Genomic DNA, 22084 nt, shown 5'->3' on the forward strand with positions numbered 1-22084 from the left:
ATAGTCACTTTTTTAATTGAGAGGGGTAGCAATTCTTGGCCTGTTACTACCTTTAAAAGATAATGTTCTTTCTCTCACATGTTAACACATTATAATACCAACTATCTTTTCAAGTACAGAATGATTCCAGTAAGCTCAAGCACAGCTTTGAACATATGCAAAGCTTTATGTGGTGTGGTGGTTCTTCCTCAATCGAAGTCAAGCCCTAGGACGCTTCCTCCACCGTTCATCAGCTGAGATTTTAACATTCAAGATTTCTAGTTGACTAGATTTCTAGTTGCTGCAGGTGAAAAGATGCACTGTGACCTGGAGAGCTGTTTTCTGGTTGTTGTTTAGAAGCATCAATGCAACTGCTAGTATACTTTTAAAAATAGCTTTTCAAAGATGAGCTTGAAACAAAACCAGAAGTAGCAGTCACTAGTTTCTATCTCACCAAGAAAATGGCATGCCAGCAGAGTAAGGAAGGCTGCTAGAGAAGCATGAGGGGCACAATACAAGGGAAAAGCCCACAAATCACAAAGAGTATTACAAAAAAAGGAGCTTTTCACACATGCAAGACAAGGCTAACCAGAGGGGTTGTGGAGGCTCCTTCCTTGGAGGGCTTCAAGACCCACCTGGACACGTTCCTATGCGACCTGATCTAGGTGAACCTGCTTCTGCAGGGGGGTTGGACTAGATGATTTCTAAAGGTCCCTTCCAACTCCTACCATTCTATGATTCTATACTTGTAACATGCTAAAGCATACTCAAAGTAATCATTAAGATGACTAAACCAAGCATTCACAGAGCAGTGACAGAAGAATGAATGCCCACCAAACCTTCAGCTGGGCCCATCAGATATGGATTAAGAGATAGTCTCTAATTACTGCATGATCATATCCTGACCCTCCTACAGAAATCTCATGTAATTCAATGCAAACACAGGTTCTCCTCAGAGGATGATTCAGAATTTGTAGTGAATGAGTCTGTTGTTTCTAGGACCTGGCCAGCCTCAAACAACTACTACAATCTAAATATTTAATAATAATAAAAGCATGCAAGCCTTTGCCAAGCACAGATGTTAGAAAGTCACTGTGAATCTTGGCATTTGGTGGCACCTAGTAATCCATTGGCTGAGTCACTAATGTGATTGATGGCCTTAAGTTGTTCAGGAACTATTGGCCCCTCCAAGAATTAAGACCCATGAACTGTATCATAATTTTTGTACAAGTCCTTTTCTCTACACAACCAGCAAATGCTGGATTCTATTCTTGGAGGCTTTGGAACAGTATGTGGCTCTGCTGCTTGGGAAACCTCTTGACCCAGGAGAAACTGGACTGTTTCTGCATATTTTGTTTTGAAACTCTAATTTGGGTACTGATGTTATGGTTAGTACAAGCATAACTAAAAGAAAAGCTCCTCTTGCTACAGATCTTTTCACTAATGTGGTTCTGAGGAGACTTGGGTCTTGTTTTGACTAAGGAAGTAACCAACTTATAAACTCCATTGCCTCTACACATGTCCCCAGCTTTCCATTCATCTTGCATTTCATTAACAATCCCCACATGGATACCATTCTGTTCTTTTAAAGTCAAAATACTTTCCAAAGAAGACTTTGTCTAAACACAGGCAGCAGAAAGGAGCCAACTTCCTTCTCATCGTTCTTTTTTCTGACAAGCTCAGAGTAACTGGTCAGAACCAGCAATTTCCATGAAGCATAGAATTAAAAGTGGCCATCCCTTCCAGGTGAGATTCCTGGCCATACCAGCCTCACTAATGCTATAGCAAGGTGCTCAGACAAACACTTCCACAGGAAACACTTCAAGTACTTCTGACAGATTTTCTTTCCCAAGTGAACAAATCTGGTTTCATTCCCATTTCCATGAACTCCAAGAGAAACAGCAAATAGAACCATCACACTTCTGTAACCACAACAGAATATATTACACCTGAGTAACATGCCCTGGACATGTAGAAACAAATAAACAACCAACAACAAAAATCCCAACTGAAGACCAACACAAGACAATTACAGTCAAAAAAAAGAGTCATATCATCTATATAATATAGTACTTGCTTTCTTTGCTCCTTAACATATAGTATCTTGAATCATAGAATGGTAGGGGTTGGAAGGGACCTCCAGAGATCATCTAGTCCAACTCCCCTGCAGAAGCAGGTTCACCTAGATCAGGTCACATAGGAACATGTCCAGGTGGGTCTTGAAGCCCTCCAAGGAAGGAGCCTCCACAATCCCTCTGGGCAGCCTGTGCCAGGGCTCCCTCACCTCAACAGGGAAGTTGTTTCTTATATTTAAGTGGAACTTTTTGTGTTGCAGCTTCATCCCATCACCCCTTGTCCTGTTGCTGGCTACTATAGAAAAAAGGGATGTCCCAATCTCCTGACAACCACCCTTTAGATATTTGTCAATGTTAATAAGATCTCCCCTCAGTCTCCTCTTCTCCAGACTAAACAGCCCCAGTTCCTGCAGCCTTTCCTTGTACGAAAGATGCTCCATTCCCCTGATCATCTTGGTGGCCCTGCGCTGGACTCTCTGCAGAAGTTCTCTGTCCCTCTTGAGCTGAGGAGCCCAGAACTGGACACAGGACTCCAGATGAGGCCTCACCAAGGCAGAGGATAAGGGGAGCAGAATCTCCCTTGACCTGCTGGCTACACTCTTCTTGATGCATCCCAGTATGCCATTGGCCTTCTTGGCCACGAGGGCACATTGCTGGCTCATGGTTAGCTTATTATCAATCAGGACTCCCAGGTCTCTCTCTGCAGAGCTGCTCTTCAGCAGGTCACCCTCAGCCTGTCCTGCTGCATGGGGTTGTTCCTTCTCAGCTGCAGGACTCTGCACTTGTCCTTGTTGAACCTCAGGAGGTTCCTCTCTGCCCAACTCTCAGCTGGTAAGGATGGCCCAATAAAGAAAATTTGATAAAGACAATCAGTAACTTTGCAACCAGCACAGGTTCAAGACAGAATGTAACAAAATACTGCACAGAATACTCCATTAAATGAGATCAGAACAGCTATTCCCTCCTGCACACTGAGATACAGAGCCTTCAGGGAAAGAAGAAAAGAAAGAATATAGATTCTTTTTTTGAATGGGGTTTTTTTCCCCCCTCACACATATTTTCCTTGAGCACCTTCTTACCAGGTAAGTTACTACAGTTGAGGTTATGTATCGAGCTGCTCCAGTAAAAGAAGCTCCTACCTAGACACTTTCTCATTTCCTGCAAAGAGCAGTTCTCTACACAATTACTTTTATTCCATTATGGAAGTTCCAAAGCTGCTCAGCAAGACTAAACTCAAAGCTTTTACACCCCATAAGTACAATGAAGCTTTCTAAGTATTAAGAATGGGGTTTATATTAATGGGATACATTGTGCAGGGGATGCATCCTCAAGTCGTGCTTCAGTGCCTTTGTAAGTAGTAAAGGCAGAAGGTGTTTAATAGTCTTTTGGCTTCCAGTACCAAATCTCGCCGAGGCCTGTGACCTCAGGAAGAGTCGCTAGTGACCCCTAGTGTTAAGAAGTTCAGTCTCAATTTGACTGATTTATGGCAAAAAGAATTGAGGTTTAACATCCTTCAGCACCTCCTTCTTGTTCTGACATAGCAAATGGTCACTGCCTTGTTTTAAGGCTCTTTCCACTCCAGTTTATAAACAAAAACAGCAGTATCCATTTGCAAGGCAACAAGTGGAAAGGAAACAAACTTCTAAGCATGCCAGTAAATTGTAGATTAACATTTCTCCTGGTTTTAAATATTTAATCCATTTCTCTTCATTTGGAAGATTAACAATAGGGTATCTAGAGCATGCTGACAGTCATGGCTTCAGGTGGATATTTATAGTTTCTTGATCAGTCATCAAGGAATTAATGACAGGGAACTACAGTCCAAGCTGGCCCACAAAGCCTAGTTGTAAGGAAAGAAGTAATTGCCAGCTTGCTGCAGGATGTGGCTGTCCCAGGTAGAAGTGTGTAATCAGTGAGTCATCTGCCCAGGTGACATAAAAAGTTGCTTACAACAAAAGTTTGTAAGTACATAAACAAAGAAGAGTCCTGCTGTTCTACTTACAATTTTGAGTCCAGGTTCAGGAGAAAGCCCAGCTTGTCATACTCTGGAAAACAAAAGGACACAATATCATAAAAACTGCAAGTGTCTCTTCCACGAAAGGCACAAAATCCAAAAAGCAGTAAGTCCTTATGGAACAGCAATCATTATTTCCAACTGAAAGTAGCTGTATTATCATTTCCAGTCACTAGCATCTGTTGCCATAGATTATTGTCACTTCAAGGTATTTACAAATTGACATTTCTGAACCTCCAGGGAATACTAAAGCAAGAGGATGTGTGATCAATTATTGATTTAGAAATCACCACAATTAACCAAGACATCTATAGTCATGAAAACAAAGCACTACTGAAACCCTGCATGTAGTGATAGATAAAGCTTTCCTGAATGCAGCACAAATCACTTTGCCTGTAACGTGTATGACAAACATTCTTCCTTCGGTCCTGATGTGGCAGAGGTTTGAATTTTTTCTGGATTCCTTGTCTAGTCCAACCCACAGCTTCATAATCAAGCAGCCTGCCTTCAAGAGGAAGTCACTCACAGTAATAAAAATGCTTCAAGTTCCGGGGATGTTGTTCAATAGAAAAAGGCAACGTCAGTTTCTGCCAGAAAAACGGGGAACAGCTACAGACACAAAGTTATCACCTCATACAGGAGTTACTGTTCTGAGGAAGCTTTGCATTCAGCATCCTGGGATACTCTGTGATCTTGAAAACCAAATACTTGATAGAAGAAAAACCCCACAACCTTATTAGAATTCACCTGAGATAGGCAAGAAAAACTGAAAGGTGTAGTGTCCTTGTGTTGGACTAAGCACAGGGGCCTTCTCACATTGAGGACCACTGGGTCTCCCTACCATACAATAAAAAACTAATACAGAGAAGATAATCTCTCCAGAGTTAATGACCAGGATGTACTAAAAGATACAAGAAGAAAAGAATAAAACCTTTTAGAAAGAGCTCAGTGAAAACAGAGGAATTTCCTTTCCTTATGATACACCACCAGAGTTTCTGCTGCAGTAGTTTAAAAGATCAAAAGCTTTTCATGCTATCACCAGCAGAACAGGAAAGCCTAAACGTACTTAAACCAAAACAACTGCACCAGATAGGTCAGTGTAAACTGTGCCATTGATTTCAATCCCATTAAGATTTCATTTGTGTGCCAAGAGAAGAATTATGTTTGACATAACTTGGGTAACAGAAGTTGCAGAACATGTGTGCACTTGATCCTGGCACAGACTGTCCATTCTCTGCCAGCACCATCCCCGCTGTACTTGATATTAGAAATGCACCTGTGCATTTCTCCTCCACCTCCAAATACTGACAGTTGTGTTTCTCCCATGTGCTGCTCTCCATACAATTTCCTCCCAGCTTATTCCACCTACAAGAAATTATTCTTTGTCCAACCTCACCTCCTCCACACATAGGATCGTGCATAAAAGGGATGCATTCCCAAACCAAAATGCCTTCCACTTTTATTCCTTCTCCTTCCTTCCAAAAAACCTCCATCCATACTGAGCAAACAGATTGGTTTGTATTATTCTCTCTTTAAACATCTAACAGCTACTGACCAATCTGCCATCAGTCTTATCCCACTCCAGGTAACACTCCCTTCCTTCCAACAGGAAATACAAGAAAGCAAAATGCCATAAAAGATATATCACCTCCCAACTCCAACATCCTGAGCTTCTTACTAATCTGGCACTGAGCTTGGCAAGTAAAGCACCAGAAAACAGAGACATATTAAACACTAAGTGCCACAGATGGCACACCCGCATTGCAATGCTTTGTATAAGATTTACCTTCTGTTTGTCACACGCATTTCACTTTTCCAGGGTTTAAAGTGCTTACTTCTGATGTTCACTGATGATTACTAACAAAGGTATACAGTAATCTTGTAAAATTATACACATCAAATATCTTGCAACAGACATCCTACCAAAAAAAAAAATGTATGAAGTGTAACAAAACATAACATTCTTGGTTGCAAACTAGAAGCACTGTTGTGCTTTTTATTTTCAGTAGGGTGCAAGTTAGACTTTGAGGCTGTAACATCACAGCAGAAGCACCTATACTCCTCTCTCTTGCTGGCTGGAGAAACACACAAACTACTACAGGTAAAGAAATGCGGCTCTCACAGACCATCTCACACTCACTGGGAGTTCTGGAAGACACAGCCTTACTACTGACTTGGAAATTACTCTCATGTGATGCTTCCCCAAGAAAGACACTGGGAGCCTCAAACTACAGTCTTGTTACAGACTCTGACTCTCATTTAGCTGTGTCACTATGAATACAGGGGACAAGTCACCATGACACACAGCAGTGCAGCCCACACTGTCTGGAAGCAGTCTGGATTCATGTAAGACAGTTAAAACCCCAAACACCTGGAGAAAACCCAACACTCACAGCACAGCTGCAGGAAAAGGCAATTCTGGTCTGGAGTTATGTATTTAATTTAAAACAAAACAAAACACAGACCCGCTAAAGCAAAGACAAGTGCAACTGAATCTAGAACACACTATTGTCTGGCTGTGATGATTACAGGAGATGGACTGAGCTGATCACACAGCTCACTGCTAGAGAGAAGGGCAATCATAGTCCTGTTCTTCTCTCCCTTGAAAATACTGGCTGCAGGAACCTGCCTTGGCACTCTGGTATTCTCTATGCCTTAACCTACAGGTTGCTCAGTTTAAAGCCTTAATCACTAAGGTAACCAGCTCACATGCAAAAACATTTCTCTTTTTCACACAGGGAGATAAAGAAGTGCTAGAATGTTAGAGAAAATGGAACATAAGAGCTAGAGAGAAAAAGGTAGAAGTCCAGCATCTCCATCAAGAACTCACTTGGACCAGCTGGCCATGTTAACAGTGGTTTGATGTTGGCCTCTGCCAATATCACCATGACTCCCCTCATTAGGGGGTCTCTGTCCCAAAACACCATGCAGAGCTACTAATGGGTGAGGTTCTGGAGGACTTCCTTCAGATCTAACTGGGTCAGTAGGTGTGATCCAGCTCAAGCCATGTCTAATCCACAATGTCCAGACAAGTCATTTATGTGGCTGTGTGGAATAAGATTTCTCTTTTGTTTAAAATCAAAAATGAGTAAAGGTAATAAAAAACTTCTTTTGTGTCCACTAGAAGAACATGATGGAAGAATCAGAAGAGGGCTTTACATTCTCAGCCCATAAGTGACTGAAAGGCCCATGATGGATAAAAGCAATAGTATTTTAAAAGACAGCAAGGCAATCTAAGGACCACATTCACTTGGAGCTAGGAAGCTACAGATCTCATCTGACAATGTGGTACAGTAGTGTCCAGAAGCACAGAAATGAATGAACATGGGAAACGAAGTTTCAATGTGCCCCATAAGAACAAGAGGTCATCTCAGGTCATAAATAAAATGCATTTTTACATTTCCAAGAAGATGGCAACTGAATAAGAATCTAACAACTGACAACAATTTCATAATAAAGCATGTAATTAGGATTACATGAACAGAAGTACAGCCAAGCACAGCGATTTCTATAAATGATGTGAAGCCTGTGCCAAATTCAATGCTGGTATTAGCGTGGAAATGTCTCTCAAGTATCCAACAGAAATCTAGATACCTGTCAGCAAGTGAGAAATTCATTGTCTCATGTCTATAAACTCCACAAAGACCACCCAAAAAGCCATAAAGCACAGTGTACAATATCTATCTAGTTTTCAAACTGCATTTTGCATCTGTAGTCAATATAGTTACACACAAGCAAAATGAGCAAAACTTTCCCCTTATGCCACTCATCTGAAATCAACAATCCAGGAATTAACTTGGCTCACTGGTTTTATCCTTCTCAACTACCCGTAAACAATCTCACTGATGACTAGTACTACTCCTTTAGCAGCTAGCTACTTAGAATGCAAAGTACAAATGATTTTGCCTACAGAAACAGAAAATTAATTTAAACCTTTTCTAAAAGATGTGCTCCATGCTGTTCTAGTTCTCTCTCTGTTTAACTGGTAGCTGCAAGTAGAGGAGGGAATCAATTCAATTGACGTATTTTATTCAAAATGTTTGTGTTTGTCAAAGAAATCAGTATGATGCTCGAGAGACAAGTTTTATCAAGGTCAGCTCCAGACCACCCTGATACATTTCATCCTGTCCAGTCAGTTTGGTCTCTGTAGAACTGAGGCTCCAACTGAGCTAAGCTTTAGTCGCTGGCCACAGGCAAGTTTTACATCCATGGCAAAGGACTTACCCTGCAATGAAAAAGGTCAAACGCCTCATATTCACCTTGAACTAAGAAAACACATATGGATAGTTATAAAAGTTGAACTGATGCAAAGCAATTCTGCTAGAACTCTAAAGAACGAATGACAGAAAAGTCATACGTGACAGGTCAACTGAAAAGGCCAAAAGAAAGGTTTTCTTCCAGAGTTAAAAAAATACCACTCAGGATTACTGAGCAACAGTGAAAGTACCGGACAAATAAGGACTTAACATGGCATCCTTTCCTCAGGATTTTCCCTTTAACCTCTTCACTGATGGAATTTACTGATGACAGCATGGCTTTCTGTGGCTATTTAAATAACTGGGATAAAACAAAAAGACTGTAAAGTCAAGTCCAGAAAGGGCAGAGTGGATGAGGTCACCTGGGCTCCTCAGCGCTGTCCTGCACAGACTGCATGCATATCTATGTTACAGTTTCCTCCTCACCCTCATTTACTCTTTTGCAGACCAGTTTAGAAGTCTTTTTCTCTAGGTTGTCCCAAGAGACATCAGGGAGAACTCTGAGTATACTGGTAAGAAAAAGTCCAATCCCTCCTCTAAAAATACACAGAACTAAGATTTATAAAGAAAGACTCTTAGCCCTTGCAGCCCACTACTAGAAGCAAGCCTCATCAATCTACCTCTACAACTATCTATTCATTTGACATTTCCACCATGTGTGTAAAAAAATGATTCCTCAACAGCTTTTAATGTAGCCTCACATAGGCTTCCTTTTTTTTTTGTGGTGATCAAAATAACTTCATTAACAATACTACTTCCTCAGCAAAACTTGAACTTTCGCATCTGTTAAAGATGTAAATGGACTGTGCAAACTGATGGAAAGACACCAACCTTGCTGCACCAAGTTCAGTGTTAATTTTGCAGATCCTGCATCTGATGAGAACAGTCATATTTGATGGAAATGGATACAGCAAGCGCTACCAGCACAACTGAAACACAAACCTGTGAGTTCAAATCAAGGAAGGGAGAAATCTGTCATAGAACCACAGAATCTTAAGGGTTGGAAGGGACCTTGAAAGCTCATCCAGTTCAACCCCCCTTCCAGAGCAGGACCACCTAGAGCAGGTCACATAGGAACTCATCCAGGTGGGTTTTGAATGTCTCCAGAGAAGGAGACTCCACAACCTATCTGGGCATCCTCCTGACATCTGCCCTTTACATATTTGTAAACAATGATGAGATCACCTCTCAGTCTCCTCTTCTCCAAGTTAAACCCTTGGATGCCCTGATGACACCTGAAATAATGAGGATATTTTTTCTTGTTTCAGATTTGGCAGCAAAAATAGTAATTTCCAGCTCTATACTATCAAGGTGGGGTTTTTTTCTCCCATAATTCCTGACTGGAATATATAGTCCAAGAGGGCAATACAGTAGAGAGGTCTCCTTCATTAGAAACTACAGCTACATCCTTTATCCCCCAAGTATAGTTAGAACAAACAAGCAATCACTTGCTCATAGTGCTGTATGGGTCATCCATCAAGGTCTTCTTACCTCCAAAACAGGTACAGTGAAACAAAATAGAGATCATTCTAGCATATCACATTTCTAAATGCTCTTTGAACTGTGTAACTCCTTACAAGTTTTTTCCTTATAAAACTATAGCAACCTCCAACAGCAGAAAAGTAAATGATTGCTTTAAGCTGAATTTATGAAGAACTCCAATAGGAAGATAAAAAACTTCCCCTGTGAACTGCAGATGCCCTTTTTCTTTTCCCAGGGAGTCATCTGTTTAAAGCCAGACTGCAACCTTTGCTAAATAAACAGTTGTTTCATTTACTACCATGTATTCCCTTGGCTAATGGAGTTAATGCTGCCTTACTGAATCTTGTGACATATCCTTTATTTTAGAAATTGTATTGTATTTCCTAATAAAAGTCAAGAACAATATTAACAAAACAATAATCTACATTGGCTCTGAGTGACTTCGATGTACTGACTGGATGCAGAGAGATGCTACATGATTGAGAAAAACCCCATTAAAATACCTCTGGTTTGAGGTATTCTTTCAGCCACTTCTTGGCATTTGCACCTCAACTCATTCACAGCTGTGTTTTCAATTGGAGGAATCAAGCATTAATAAGAAGACAAATGATGATACAGAACATGCTGGCAAAGTCACATAAGGACTAAGCAACCCATACATGACGGTCATTGGCAAAGATTCAAGCAGCTCCCACAGTCTGCAGCTCAAAGAAATAAAGAATGAAGTAGAACTCCATTAATCAAAATGGAAAAGGAAAAAGTATTTTTGCAGAATAAAGCCACTAAAACCAGCAGGAAAAAAACCCCACATAATCTTTCACATTTATTTTCTGCTTCACAGAAATGCAGGAAAATGCAGCCTAAGTTTGTATCTCCTTTCCCATGTAATGTTAAGATGGTCAGCAATGCAACTGAGGGGAAAAAATCCCCACAAAAAAACCCCAAACACACTGGAACCACATCAGCTCCAAACATAGAATTCAAATTCTTTTCCTCAAACCAAGAATATCTACCAGAGCCTCACAATTACTATTCATTTATCTATTTAAATTAATTGCCACTAACCAAGAAATCTGGAAATATCAGTTTGTAATTGTAGATATGCATACTACCAGATTTTCACTGAGAAAGTAAGTGATCTGCAAGTCACCAATGGTTTTCTCTCATGCTAGGAACTTCACTGTTCTACCAGTTTGATACCTGATGACTTTAGTTGTCTTCCTATTCCTGGTATCCATCTATACCACTATCCATCTAAAACATAGGAAAGTAGCCAACAAAATCACTCTGGAGTTATATTTAGGAGAGACATAGTGTTCTTCTTCACAAAAAGGATACCTGAACATCTTCAACATCTGAAGGAAACAAAGTGTCCTTCATAGACTTTAGTGTAAGGAATGGGGACTGGAACATCTTTCACATGAGGAAAGGCTGTGGGAACTGGGGCTGTTTAGTCTGGAGGAGACTGAGGGGAGATCTTATTAACATTGACAAATATCTACATGGTGTGTGTCAGGAGGTTGGGACATCCCTTTTTTCTATAGTAGCCAGCAACAGGGACAAGGGGTGATGGGATGAAGCTGGAACACAAAACGTTCCACTTAAATATAAGAAACAACTCTTTCCCTGTTCAGGTGAGGGAGCCCTGGCACAGGCTGCCCAGAGGGGTTGTGGAGGCTCCTTCCTTGGAGGGCTTCAAGACCCACCTGGACATGTTCCTGTGTGACCTGATCTAGGTGACCCTGCTTCTGCAGGGGGGTTGGTCTAGATCTCTAAAGGTCCCTTCCAACAACTACTATTCTATGAATTACTAACAGCAAACTCCTAAATAAGTACAGATTTAAACTCTCACATGATTATTCCACTATCACTGCATATTATTCCAGCATCTGGAAGCATGGTCTTACATGTAGGCTTTCACAAGCACGAGCCACACAAGATAGGCTACTCTAAACCAAATTTTTACAGTTACAGTTTCTTTGCATTAGTCAAACTCAACTTTTGATAAGGGTTAAGAAATAAACTGAAGAGAAGCAATAACAACAACATTAAAATATTCAAACAATTACAGCAAGACGATTTTTGGTTGCTTGAGGTGTTAGAATTACTGTGTTTGAAGCTTGCAGAGAGAACAACTGTTGTACAACCAGTGACCAGTCCTGCAATCAAACATGTCTGGCTACAGTGTAAGCCCACAGCCATAAGGTATTTAGAATCTCAGTATTTCCAGAAAGTACATGAGTAAATAGGAAAGTTGCACATGCAATGTGCTCCTAACTTAATGAAACTTAGAGAAGAAAAACGCAACTTGCTTACTCTCAGACACAGGAGGCAGAAAAAGTCTTGAACAAAAATAGCAGGGATATAAATCTGACTTTCAAGGTCCAATGTTTGATTTGCTAGCAACAAAATAAAACAAAGCAACAGGGGGTGGGGGGGGAGGGGGGAAAGAAAAAAAGAGTACTGGCCATCTATGGCAAGCAAATGAAATCTAGCTCTCCTCAAACACCGTGTCCTCTCCAGATCAGTACATGACCCTCCTTTCTGAAATGGTTTCAGATGAAACACTGGCCTAGACATCACATCAAACATTTATCTTTGCTGCTCAAACTTTATCTTTGGAGAGAAGGGGCAGTCATGAAGAGGATCACAAAAACATCTGGATTTGTGGCGGCTAGACCACAATGTGAACCTCAGTTCAGTCTCACTCCAAATATATTTGATGCTCAAGTCCTCTAGGCTAATAATTTTCTGTGAGGCTGTACATTAGGCTCCAAAGCCAGATGATCTTTTGAACACTCAGTTCAGAAAATGTGTAAAGAATAACCTAGAGAGTGTCATTAATCTGCATAAGGACAGATTTCCATCCTCCTTGAAAACTGAGCTTTCCATGTGGGACAATGAGTTAAGGGGAAACCCAACATAAGGACAAACAGTCAATCACAAAAAAATAGAGAAGCTGCAACAAGTCACTGCCCTTCCCATGGCACAAATAACAGTTACAGAAGAGCAATTCTAAGAAGCTGTTTAATATACAAATGTAAGTCAACAAGTACCAGATTTAAGCAGCATGAAATCTTAACAGGGAGACTAATACTCACAATTGTTTAATTGTGACTAACAAAGAAAACGTAGACATATCTTTATGTTTCAGAGTATGTAACTTTAGTCCCTTCTTACCCCAACCTGAAACATCACCTACTAGGAATGGCTGGGCCTGGAGCTGCCATTGTTTCTGTGTGTTCTTTCTGGGCTCTGGCTTTTCCTGGGTCTGCAGCAAGGTGAGATGGGATGGACAGCGGAAGCACAATAGCCACAGTTTTTCTCTCTCTCCTTCCTGTTCAACAAGGAAAGCTATCCCTCAGTTGGACAGACACCACACATCTTGACATCTTATTACACATATCAGTTCAGAGCGAGTTTTCAGCACAGTGAATGCAAAGTGCTAATATGAAAGCAATACACATACAGCTCTCTTGCACATTCTTCTCAAACATACAGGTTATCTTCGTCTTTCCTCTACGAATAAATTCCATCTTGTTGCAGGGGAAGCATTTACAAAAGATCAAATTTTACTCTTACCCCTAACCAATCCAGGTTTGAGTTGTAATATACGAGCAAAACAAAGACTAGTGCTTTTAAAACAGACCTAGTCTAGTTAAGGTAAAGCTTACACCTTAACTCATCTCCCACCCCTCATGTTAACAGAACTCCCAAAGACACAGAGCAGTTGAACTATTTCTCATAACTGTGTTTACCACCCTATTGGTAGGGAAGCTATCCCACAGGGTTAAGAGTTTTCACATCAGTTACAAGCCAAAATAGCATTAGGGAAAAAAATCCATAGTAGGTCACATTTACAAGTTTTACTCCAGGACAAATTCTGGTCTTAGCTGTAGCAACATCAACCTAACATAACTTCATTGTAGTTAAAGCTGGTTAAAAAACACTTAGCTGTAATCAAAATATTGCCCTGAATTTTTCTCACTCAAATCCATGCAATCTCCTCCCTACTTGTGCAGACTAAAGAAACCATCAACCAATACAGAAGGAGGCAGTAGGCAACAACACACTTCAGTTCTGACTGGTGTTTATTAGTATATGCGAGTTAATAGAGGGTCTGTTCCCCCAAGAGACACAAAAACTCAGCTCTCAGCACCCTAGAGATACTCCCACATCTGACCATGCACCCACAACAGATCCTTTTCCAGAGATAAGTTTCAGGGAAGATGAAGGGAGAGGAGAAAGCATTTGGGCTGCTGTAAGTAAAGCAAGTTATTACCACTGCCTTGGTTGGGGAGGGTTAGTAAATTGTCAATCTGTGTTCAAGTTTTGTTGTTAGTGTCAGGCAGCAGGCTCTCTTTCAAACTGTGCAGGCAGAAGACAGGTGCTATGTTGGAAGGCAGCATGTTCTCCCTATCAGCCTAAGAGGAAAGGCTAGTAAGCAAGATAAAATACAAATCCTTCACTTGGGTTATCTTTTCAAGACAGCAAATAACCCCATCTTTTAAGTGTTAAGGGGTTTTAAGTTGCAAGAGTAATTCTTAGCCTTTTGCTTGCAATTCACATATCATTATGTATTATATAGACTACAAGCTGAAATTCATCACGTACTGTGCTTACTATGGTGTGCCTTGGCTACAGCTCACATATTACACGTAGCCAAATGGATAGTTACTAGTTTCATGAGGTGCCTCCACTACAGAAGAATTTTTGATTGACTGAAGGTCATGCTCAGGTTCTAAAGGAAGTTAGACTAGGAGGCTTTGCCCTGGGGTTTGATAATGCTGGTCAGTCTCCACCCCCTTAAAAACAGGTTTCCAACCCTATTTGTTCAGCTACGACTCTTTTGCCTTCTCCTTCCTGGAAGCATTCCTGATGTCTTTCCCCAAATAACTCAACTGTTTGTTTAGCTGAAAAACTCTCCTAGTAGCATGGAACAGTTTTTCTTCAGCTGGTGCATGACATCATCTTCATGCCTTTCACTTGAGAAAAGCAGCACAAACCTCATCGCTAACACATCCTGCATGCAGGTCACCTGCCTCGCTGGGCAATGGAAGGGCTCCACACGCTCACCCTCCCGTCACACTGACACCCTCAGCACTTCCACTGCAGGTAGCAAAGGGCCTGTTTACTCACTTTGGCTAGATGGCTGATTCCCATAAGAGTCTGACTCAGTGACCTGCCTCCCAACATGGCTACCATGTCCGATTAAGTAGAAGCCTTGTCATGAGGTGGGAGATAGAGAAGAAGGCAATATTGTACCTGAGCCTATTGTATGTCCAACGGAGTCAAAGGAAAGAACCACTGAATCTGTAACACAAGAGTACAAGTTCATTTTCCCTTTTTTCTTGGCATAATTTCTTGCCCTAACATTTTATTGTTATTTTGCTTCAGTAACTACTTATGGTCCCTTTCTCCAGGAAGCAGAAGAGCTTCTTCACCAGCCAGACAAAACAACACGCATCTGGCAAAGGCAGAACGCTGCAGTATGCAACAAATCACAGTGTCATTACCCAATAAAGTATCTACAATAAATTGAAAACAGGTTCATTTTAAGTCTAATAAGCTTGGTAAACCTTACCAAAACTGAATCATAGTACGCTTTTGACTGCTAGACTGGAGAACTTTTTCTTATCAAGTTTATTACCAATATTTTGTTCCCACTTAAGGGATTCGCCTGTTGCAATCAGCTCTTGATTTTGACAGTTTGCTAAGCTAAGTATTTTGTGCTCCTTGCAATTCTCACAGTGTTTTTTACATCTTTACTCATGCTTGGGGCTCCCCAGCTGAATGAATTTCAATTTATCAATATCCTTCACCTTTGTACTATATGCAGCACATGTGCCAAGTACCAATACAATATAACCTCTCTACTTGATATCCTTTTATTTTGACATCTGGGGATCATAACAGTCTTGGTGACTAAAGCATTAAATGGTGATCATTTCATACAAGGGGGCACATTTAAACTGTGACTTACAGTTGCTAGTTTTATACATGCAATTTGACATTTGGCTAGGTAGAAAGCCTTTTTGCCTGCTTACACTCAGCTCACCCCATGATCCAGACCCCTTTGTCAGTTACTCATTTTCCTCACACACCACTCTCCCAGCCTAAATCTGTTTGGAAAATTTATCTAGTAATAATTTCATATTCCATTCCAAGTGGAGCTGCACTATGGTTCCATGCTCAGTGGTGGTGGCCTTCTTCCAGTCTCATTCTTACTTCAGACAAACCAACACTTATGGTGGTAGTAAGCCTCTTGGGTTTGCCATCCATTTTGATGCCAGTCCCAACTGAAGGTGAAAGCCTACTGAATTCTACTCCACCACCAGTGCAGCAGAACCGGGCCCAGAACTTAAAGACAACTTGTCAATGGGTAAAACACAGCAAGGAATAAACCATCATGACAGGATTAATAAGTTTATGGAATGAGAAGCTTTAAACTGTCATAGGAACAGCAGAACTGCCTTTCATCTTCAGCTAAGCAAAGTGATTGAATCCCTTCAAGTTTCTCTTTGCAACTTAGGCCTCAGATGTGATGAACTGGTGACATATTCTCTGCATCTGTCTCAGTCCAAGGCAAACAGTGTGAGCAGATTTTCTAAAGCAATTAAAACTTTTTAAAAGGTGAAGTTCCTGCCATATCACCTTACATTGAGGCAGGGTATCATCGCAGACACCAACAGCTTCTAGAATTCAGCTGACAACAACTTGACGTAAAACTGAGCCTTCGGCTTTTCTATGCTGTACATCATCCTCATGCTTGTTTTCCAGTTCTTATAAACTCAATAAGAAAGTGCTAATTTTCAAAATAAACACAGTAAATCTGTTCATTTAACTGGACTTAAAATAATTTTTAAAAACTAGGTCTGTGTTGTCCCAGATCCAACACTATGGTAGTAATATTAAAAACATATAGATATATATATATATATATATAATTAGTCTCAAAACTTACTCCAATAAAAACAAAAATCCATCTGGACTTAACAACTGTATTTCCTCTTTTGGGAATAAAATTCAGGCATCTTTATATCATTTTAAATAGCAAGGGTTTAATTCATTTTAACTGTGTTAAATTCATCTGCCACCAATTAATTCTGAAGCGTCTCTGTGGGGTTTTACTTCTGAAAAACCTGTTGAGATTTTTATCAGCATAAAGTACTGCTCTGTAGTTAAGGCCAAATTTAAATGTTGTTCATTTTCCTGCAATATATTATGCATTCAAACACTGTGTATGAAATATTTGGACTTATCTAAGAACGGCTGAAAAGCATTGCAAGCACCAAATTTACTACAGCCCACAAAAACAGTATAATGTTTCATTCCCTTAACTGAGAAAGTTATTTTCCTCATATAAAGAAAAAAATTTTACAAGCAGAGCAAACATGAGCTCCCTTTTCCAGCCCAGTCCTCCATGTGGCAACAAATTCACTGTGAATAACCTGTATTACAGTAATTTCCCTCTCTGCCTCACATTTCACAAACCACGGATCCTTATTAAAACTCTTTATTTCTGCCATTAACACTTCAAAACAGAAGAAGCTATGAGCTTGAAAAAGGCTGAGAAGGTAATTATGTGCCACCTTTCTTCCACCCAAAAAGTTATTCACATTTAGCCAAACTCAGAGCTACAGGTAATTTTTGTCAGACATTGGAGATAAGCATTTCTTTGAGACAAGTCTGATTTATTTGCAAATACCCTGAGTTCTGCTTCTAAGAACATAAAAAGAAAAGTTTCTTTGCTTCTAGCTTCAAATATCTCCCAGTTATTGCTCAGTTCAAAATCCTCCTGGCTTTCTAGACTTCTTTTTTTGTTTCAGAGACAGAGTGGCTGCTCAGTCTGTGCCCAGTGTCTTCCTCCAAGCCCTTGAGATCACTCTGTCTTTCAAAGGCATTCTCGAAGGGCTTTATCTTTCAAAACTTAATAAGATGCAAAGTAAAACATACTCACTCACATGCACCCACACTTTAGGTGCCAAGAAGTGTCTGAAGAAGCAGTCCTTAACCTTTTGGCTACCTACTGCTATAAAGCAACTTAAATGGTTTTTCTTCTGTCTTCTTAAATGAAGAGCAGTCTTTATGCCCAAATCATGAAATCTGACACTCAATAACTTGCCAATATGCACACATCACAATGCCAGCCTTTTACATCTGTTTTTGGGTTAGCTACAAACATTTTTTTCAGTGGCTACAGCAGTTTAAAAAAGAAAAGGGGAAAAAAAAACAGATAGAGCAAAATCCAAATGCAGTTTTGGCTCTGATCCAATCCATCAGAGAAGCAAAGACAGCAGAAACACTCACTTCAGAAGGCACTCAAGCGCCAGGAATAACAACCAGCAATAACAACCTCACCAGCCAGGCTGCAAAGTTGCTTTGGGTCACTTTGTGTCAACATTGTGTCAAAGCTGCACTGGGACCTATGCTCTGGGTCACTTTCTCTTCCAACTCCCCCCCCATCTATCTGGAATACAACAAATGGACCAACGAATGACCCTGCTCCATCATCCCCCAAAAAACTGTGGTGCAAGGCTACCTGAATATACTCTAATGCAGCCCTTTTGGAGTGTGAAGTAGTATGAAGATTCCTCTTCCAGGAGAGCTTGCTATTACAGAACACACACAAGGGTGTGTGGGAAGAATGGGAAGTCTTGTCCAACAGTGCTCCATACTGGACATAGAGCTGAACTTGCCTTTGAAGGAACACAACTGGATTTGCATAGCTCTAAAGTAAAACTAATTCTGTTAATCTGAGGTGGCTACATTTGTTGCTGCACTTCCACCATGGTCCAGGTAAGTCACCTGGGTATGAGGGCTCATTGCATTTCAAGGCATGAGCTGCACTTCAAGTATTGCTGATCCCCTTACCTCTTCAGACATATACACCCTTTATCTTAGGTCTCCCGCAAAGCCTTCCTCCACTTTGTTTTGTTAACTATGAGCTTTCTCAGGGCCTGGATAACTCTGCACCACACTACCTGTCCCCAGTGCAAGCAAAATAAAACACTCATCTTTTGCACCTTCGGTCTTGCCATTTCTGGACACCAGATAACTACTTAACTGCTATTCCTTACAGACTGCTGAATCTTTTCCACTATCCTAGTCTCTGAATAGAAAAATAAATGAAGACTTAGGTCTTCATAAATGAGGGATGATCCAGATCAATAAGCTGAAGATTTGTAGGAGACAGAAACAAAGCCATGTTGGAAAACATCTTAGGTTTCATACTCCAAAAAAGATGTGGACACCATAGGATAAACACTTAATATTGTGCATAGGTCCTGCACTGAAGAAACATGTGGAAACACCTCTTAAAGGTACCTTGTGTCAAGTTCCTGAAATTATATAAGAGCAAATGCATGGACCAACTTCCAAAGCAAATGCTGTCCTTGCTTTGTGTATTGTACTTTCATCAATGATGAAGTCAAACTGAAAGCAAGCAATGGCAAGGCAGAATGAGAAGATGCAATCCACATTTCACCAAGAACTGTATATAACCTGTACATTTACCTAAGTGCTGTTTCAAAATATCAATTAAGACTTTTACAGTAAGTCCCTCTGAGAGGCTGATAACTTTTTTGCTTTTTACAGATTCTCCCTGCAGAGATTTACAGGTATTTGTCTCATCCTGTTGGAAACCAGAGAAGCTGAACTAATAACTTCATATCTTATTCTCTTAACAGAACCAGACTTCAGCAATAAACTAACTTCCCCAGAAAAAAAACAAGCAAAAAAAGTTAAAACATGGTTGCATATATTGCTTTGGAAGTGCTCCTGAGAAACCACAAACCATCAGTCTCACAGGAGTTCTAAGAGTTTAATAATAAAGGCTTAACACAGCCCCGATAGCACATAGCGTTACAGTAACACGCTCCACAGGCTGAGCCAAACAGGGAACACAATAATACCTCACAACATAAGGCTGTAATTTGGCATACCCTCATACAGAGACTCGAGCTCTGAGGTCTGCATTGCTTTCTTGTATGCATGATCACTGTTAAGTTTCTCATTCCATATCCCTGCTTGCTGGATAATCCAATGGCCTCTTATAGAACTGCACACTACATTTAATAACATATAATGTAATTTCTGCCTCTGGAGCTTGACCAGAGACCATATATCCTATAGTCCTCCATCATCTGGACTAGGGAAGGCAGTTGCAATAATAACATTAAAGACTACAATTTTGATTCAGAGTCAGAATGAAAAGAAAGATTTTATTTGCTGTTTTTTTACTGCTGAGTGGGAAGACCGTTCATAAAGAAAAGAGTCCGTCACTCATTGCCTCCTCTTTTCAGCTAAGTATCGAAAAGGACAGAATCAAACATCTCAACAGCCATCAAAATCTGTTTTCTATTTGAGATCAATATTCTTTACCAGGACAGATACCAGGGAAGGAACACAACACGCAAAAGTATGTAACTTAGTGACGAAAAAGACTTAAGAAACATATCTTTGTGTTTCATCTAGTCAGAAAGTGAAGCTCATGAAAGCAGTGCCACTCTCAGAATTCATTTGGCAGGAAGATCTGTCTCAGAACAGCCTCTGCCCCAAAGAAAAACATATTTAGAAAAAAAAAAAAAACATTCTTACCATGCCTATGCAACACTTTGGATAATTGAAGGGAACTAAATCATTTCAGTTTGATTTCAGAGATCTTGCTTAGACACTTAAAGCTTAAACATATCTCCTCAGAGCTAGTAAAACATATGAACAACTGCCTGTACTTACAAATTACTTGGCAGGCCATTTTTTACTTCCTAATGCTTTGTTTTACTTGCTGAAGACAGGGCTAAATAATTGATTCAGTCTGATGATAAATGCCATCCTACTAATGTATGAAGTATTCTACTTCTGCATTAATGTTTTGTGTCCACCCCCAGTGCTTCATTTATTCCACAATAACTAAGCTGTTTCTTATATAGTACAACTGATTTTCCCACATATACATCATTCTCTGAAGTGAAGTGGCTCTATATTAAGAGCACTAGTCACTGTATTTGACCTCAAGGATGCTCAAAATTAATTACATTTTCTATTCAAAACTCAAGGCACTAATTATGCCACCCCTATGCACCACTTCCTACAGCATCAGGGAAAGTCAAAGGAAACATGTAAGACTATTCTTATTTATAGTCTCAGCTCCTACATACACACCCTGTGAAAAACAATCAGTAGCATTCCTATGCTTAGACACCACAAGAAGTGACCACCTCAAGTGTATCATTTGAGCACTGTTATTCTAACACCTTCAATACCCAAGATGAGGAATACATAAAGATGACACACACAGCACAGGCACACTCCCTACTCACAGATGTGCAAGCTAACAGCAGTAAATACAGGGACTGTGAGTCTTTGCAAGCAAACCATATGAAAAGTTTCAGTCCAGCGCTGTCTGAAACTGATAGGAGACGTCAGTTCAAAGTTCAAACCTGTTCCCTTTATGGGAAAGGAAAAGTCCCTCAGCAACAGGAAATATCTGACTGTAAAGAACAGTTCCAATAAAGGGTGGATTTTCTACTTTAATAAACTGTCTTAACACAAGGCTGCACAACAGTGTTTCTGTTGCACTAAATTTGAATGCCTGTGCCACCTGGCTCTGTATTGGTACGGAGATGTGGAACACGCTGGTGCTTGTTTCACACAACATACCCTCAGGGCAAGGTTCACCCAGTACCTCTTTAAATACTACCCTCATTTCTACAGTACTAACTTTTGAAGTATACAGTACTACATTAGGTCATGCAGATTCTCTCCCCATTTCCATGGCTGACCCACAACATATCATTTTTTTATTGACATGTAACTTCACAGCCAAGCTTAGAGTTTGTCATGGTTTTGCCCAGCTAGCAATTAAGTACCATGACAGTCTCTTACTCACTGCCCATTATCCACCCCCATCCTCCTTAGGACTTCTTACAGGACCCAACTTTACAACCCTTTCCCCATTACCAGAAATGGCTTCATGTCAAACCATGAGAACTGAACCCAAATTCCTTGGGCATCTGCTCTGCCTGGACATCATCTCTCATCTTCATTTCAGCCTGGAGCAATCCAGTTTCCACACTGAGAAACTCCATACAGAGTGTCGAAGCTCACACACAAGCTCTGCCCCAGCGAGCACAGACACACCAGGTTCAGAGCTTGTCTCTGCAAACTCATGGCTCAACTAAAACACAGCCACTATGGGTAACTGTGCTATAACCTGTGTAACCCCAAACAAGCCCTTCAATGAAAGTGTTTCCCATTTGTAAACAAACCACTCTGCT

General features: G+C 40.5%; 1 protein-coding gene across 10 annotated transcripts in view; it reads right to left on the reverse strand.

Moving 5' to 3' along the window:
* The window catches only part of ST3GAL3 (ST3 beta-galactoside alpha-2,3-sialyltransferase 3), a 182402-nt gene that overhangs the window by 127319 nt on the left and 32999 nt on the right, over positions 1-22084 (reverse strand). For 5 of the 10 annotated variants that reach the window (XM_062003580.1, XM_062003583.1, XM_062003577.1 and 2 more), the window contains exons 3-5: positions 15072-15119; positions 13009-13143; positions 4057-4099 (exon numbers count right to left, since the gene is read on the reverse strand). In XM_062003580.1, the coding sequence (XP_061859564.1) occupies positions 4057-4099; positions 13009-13143; positions 15072-15119 (226 nt within the window). Of the gene's footprint in view, positions 1-2602; positions 2883-4056; positions 4100-12986; positions 13144-15071; positions 15120-22084 lie in introns of those variants that run through there. The other 5 variants (XM_062003585.1, XM_062003587.1, XM_062003582.1 and 2 more) reach the window with 5 other exon arrangements.

This window comes from Colius striatus, chromosome 10 (genome assembly GCF_028858725.1).
Source record: "Colius striatus isolate bColStr4 chromosome 10, bColStr4.1.hap1, whole genome shotgun sequence".
NCBI lineage: Eukaryota > Metazoa > Chordata > Aves > Coliiformes > Coliidae > Colius > Colius striatus.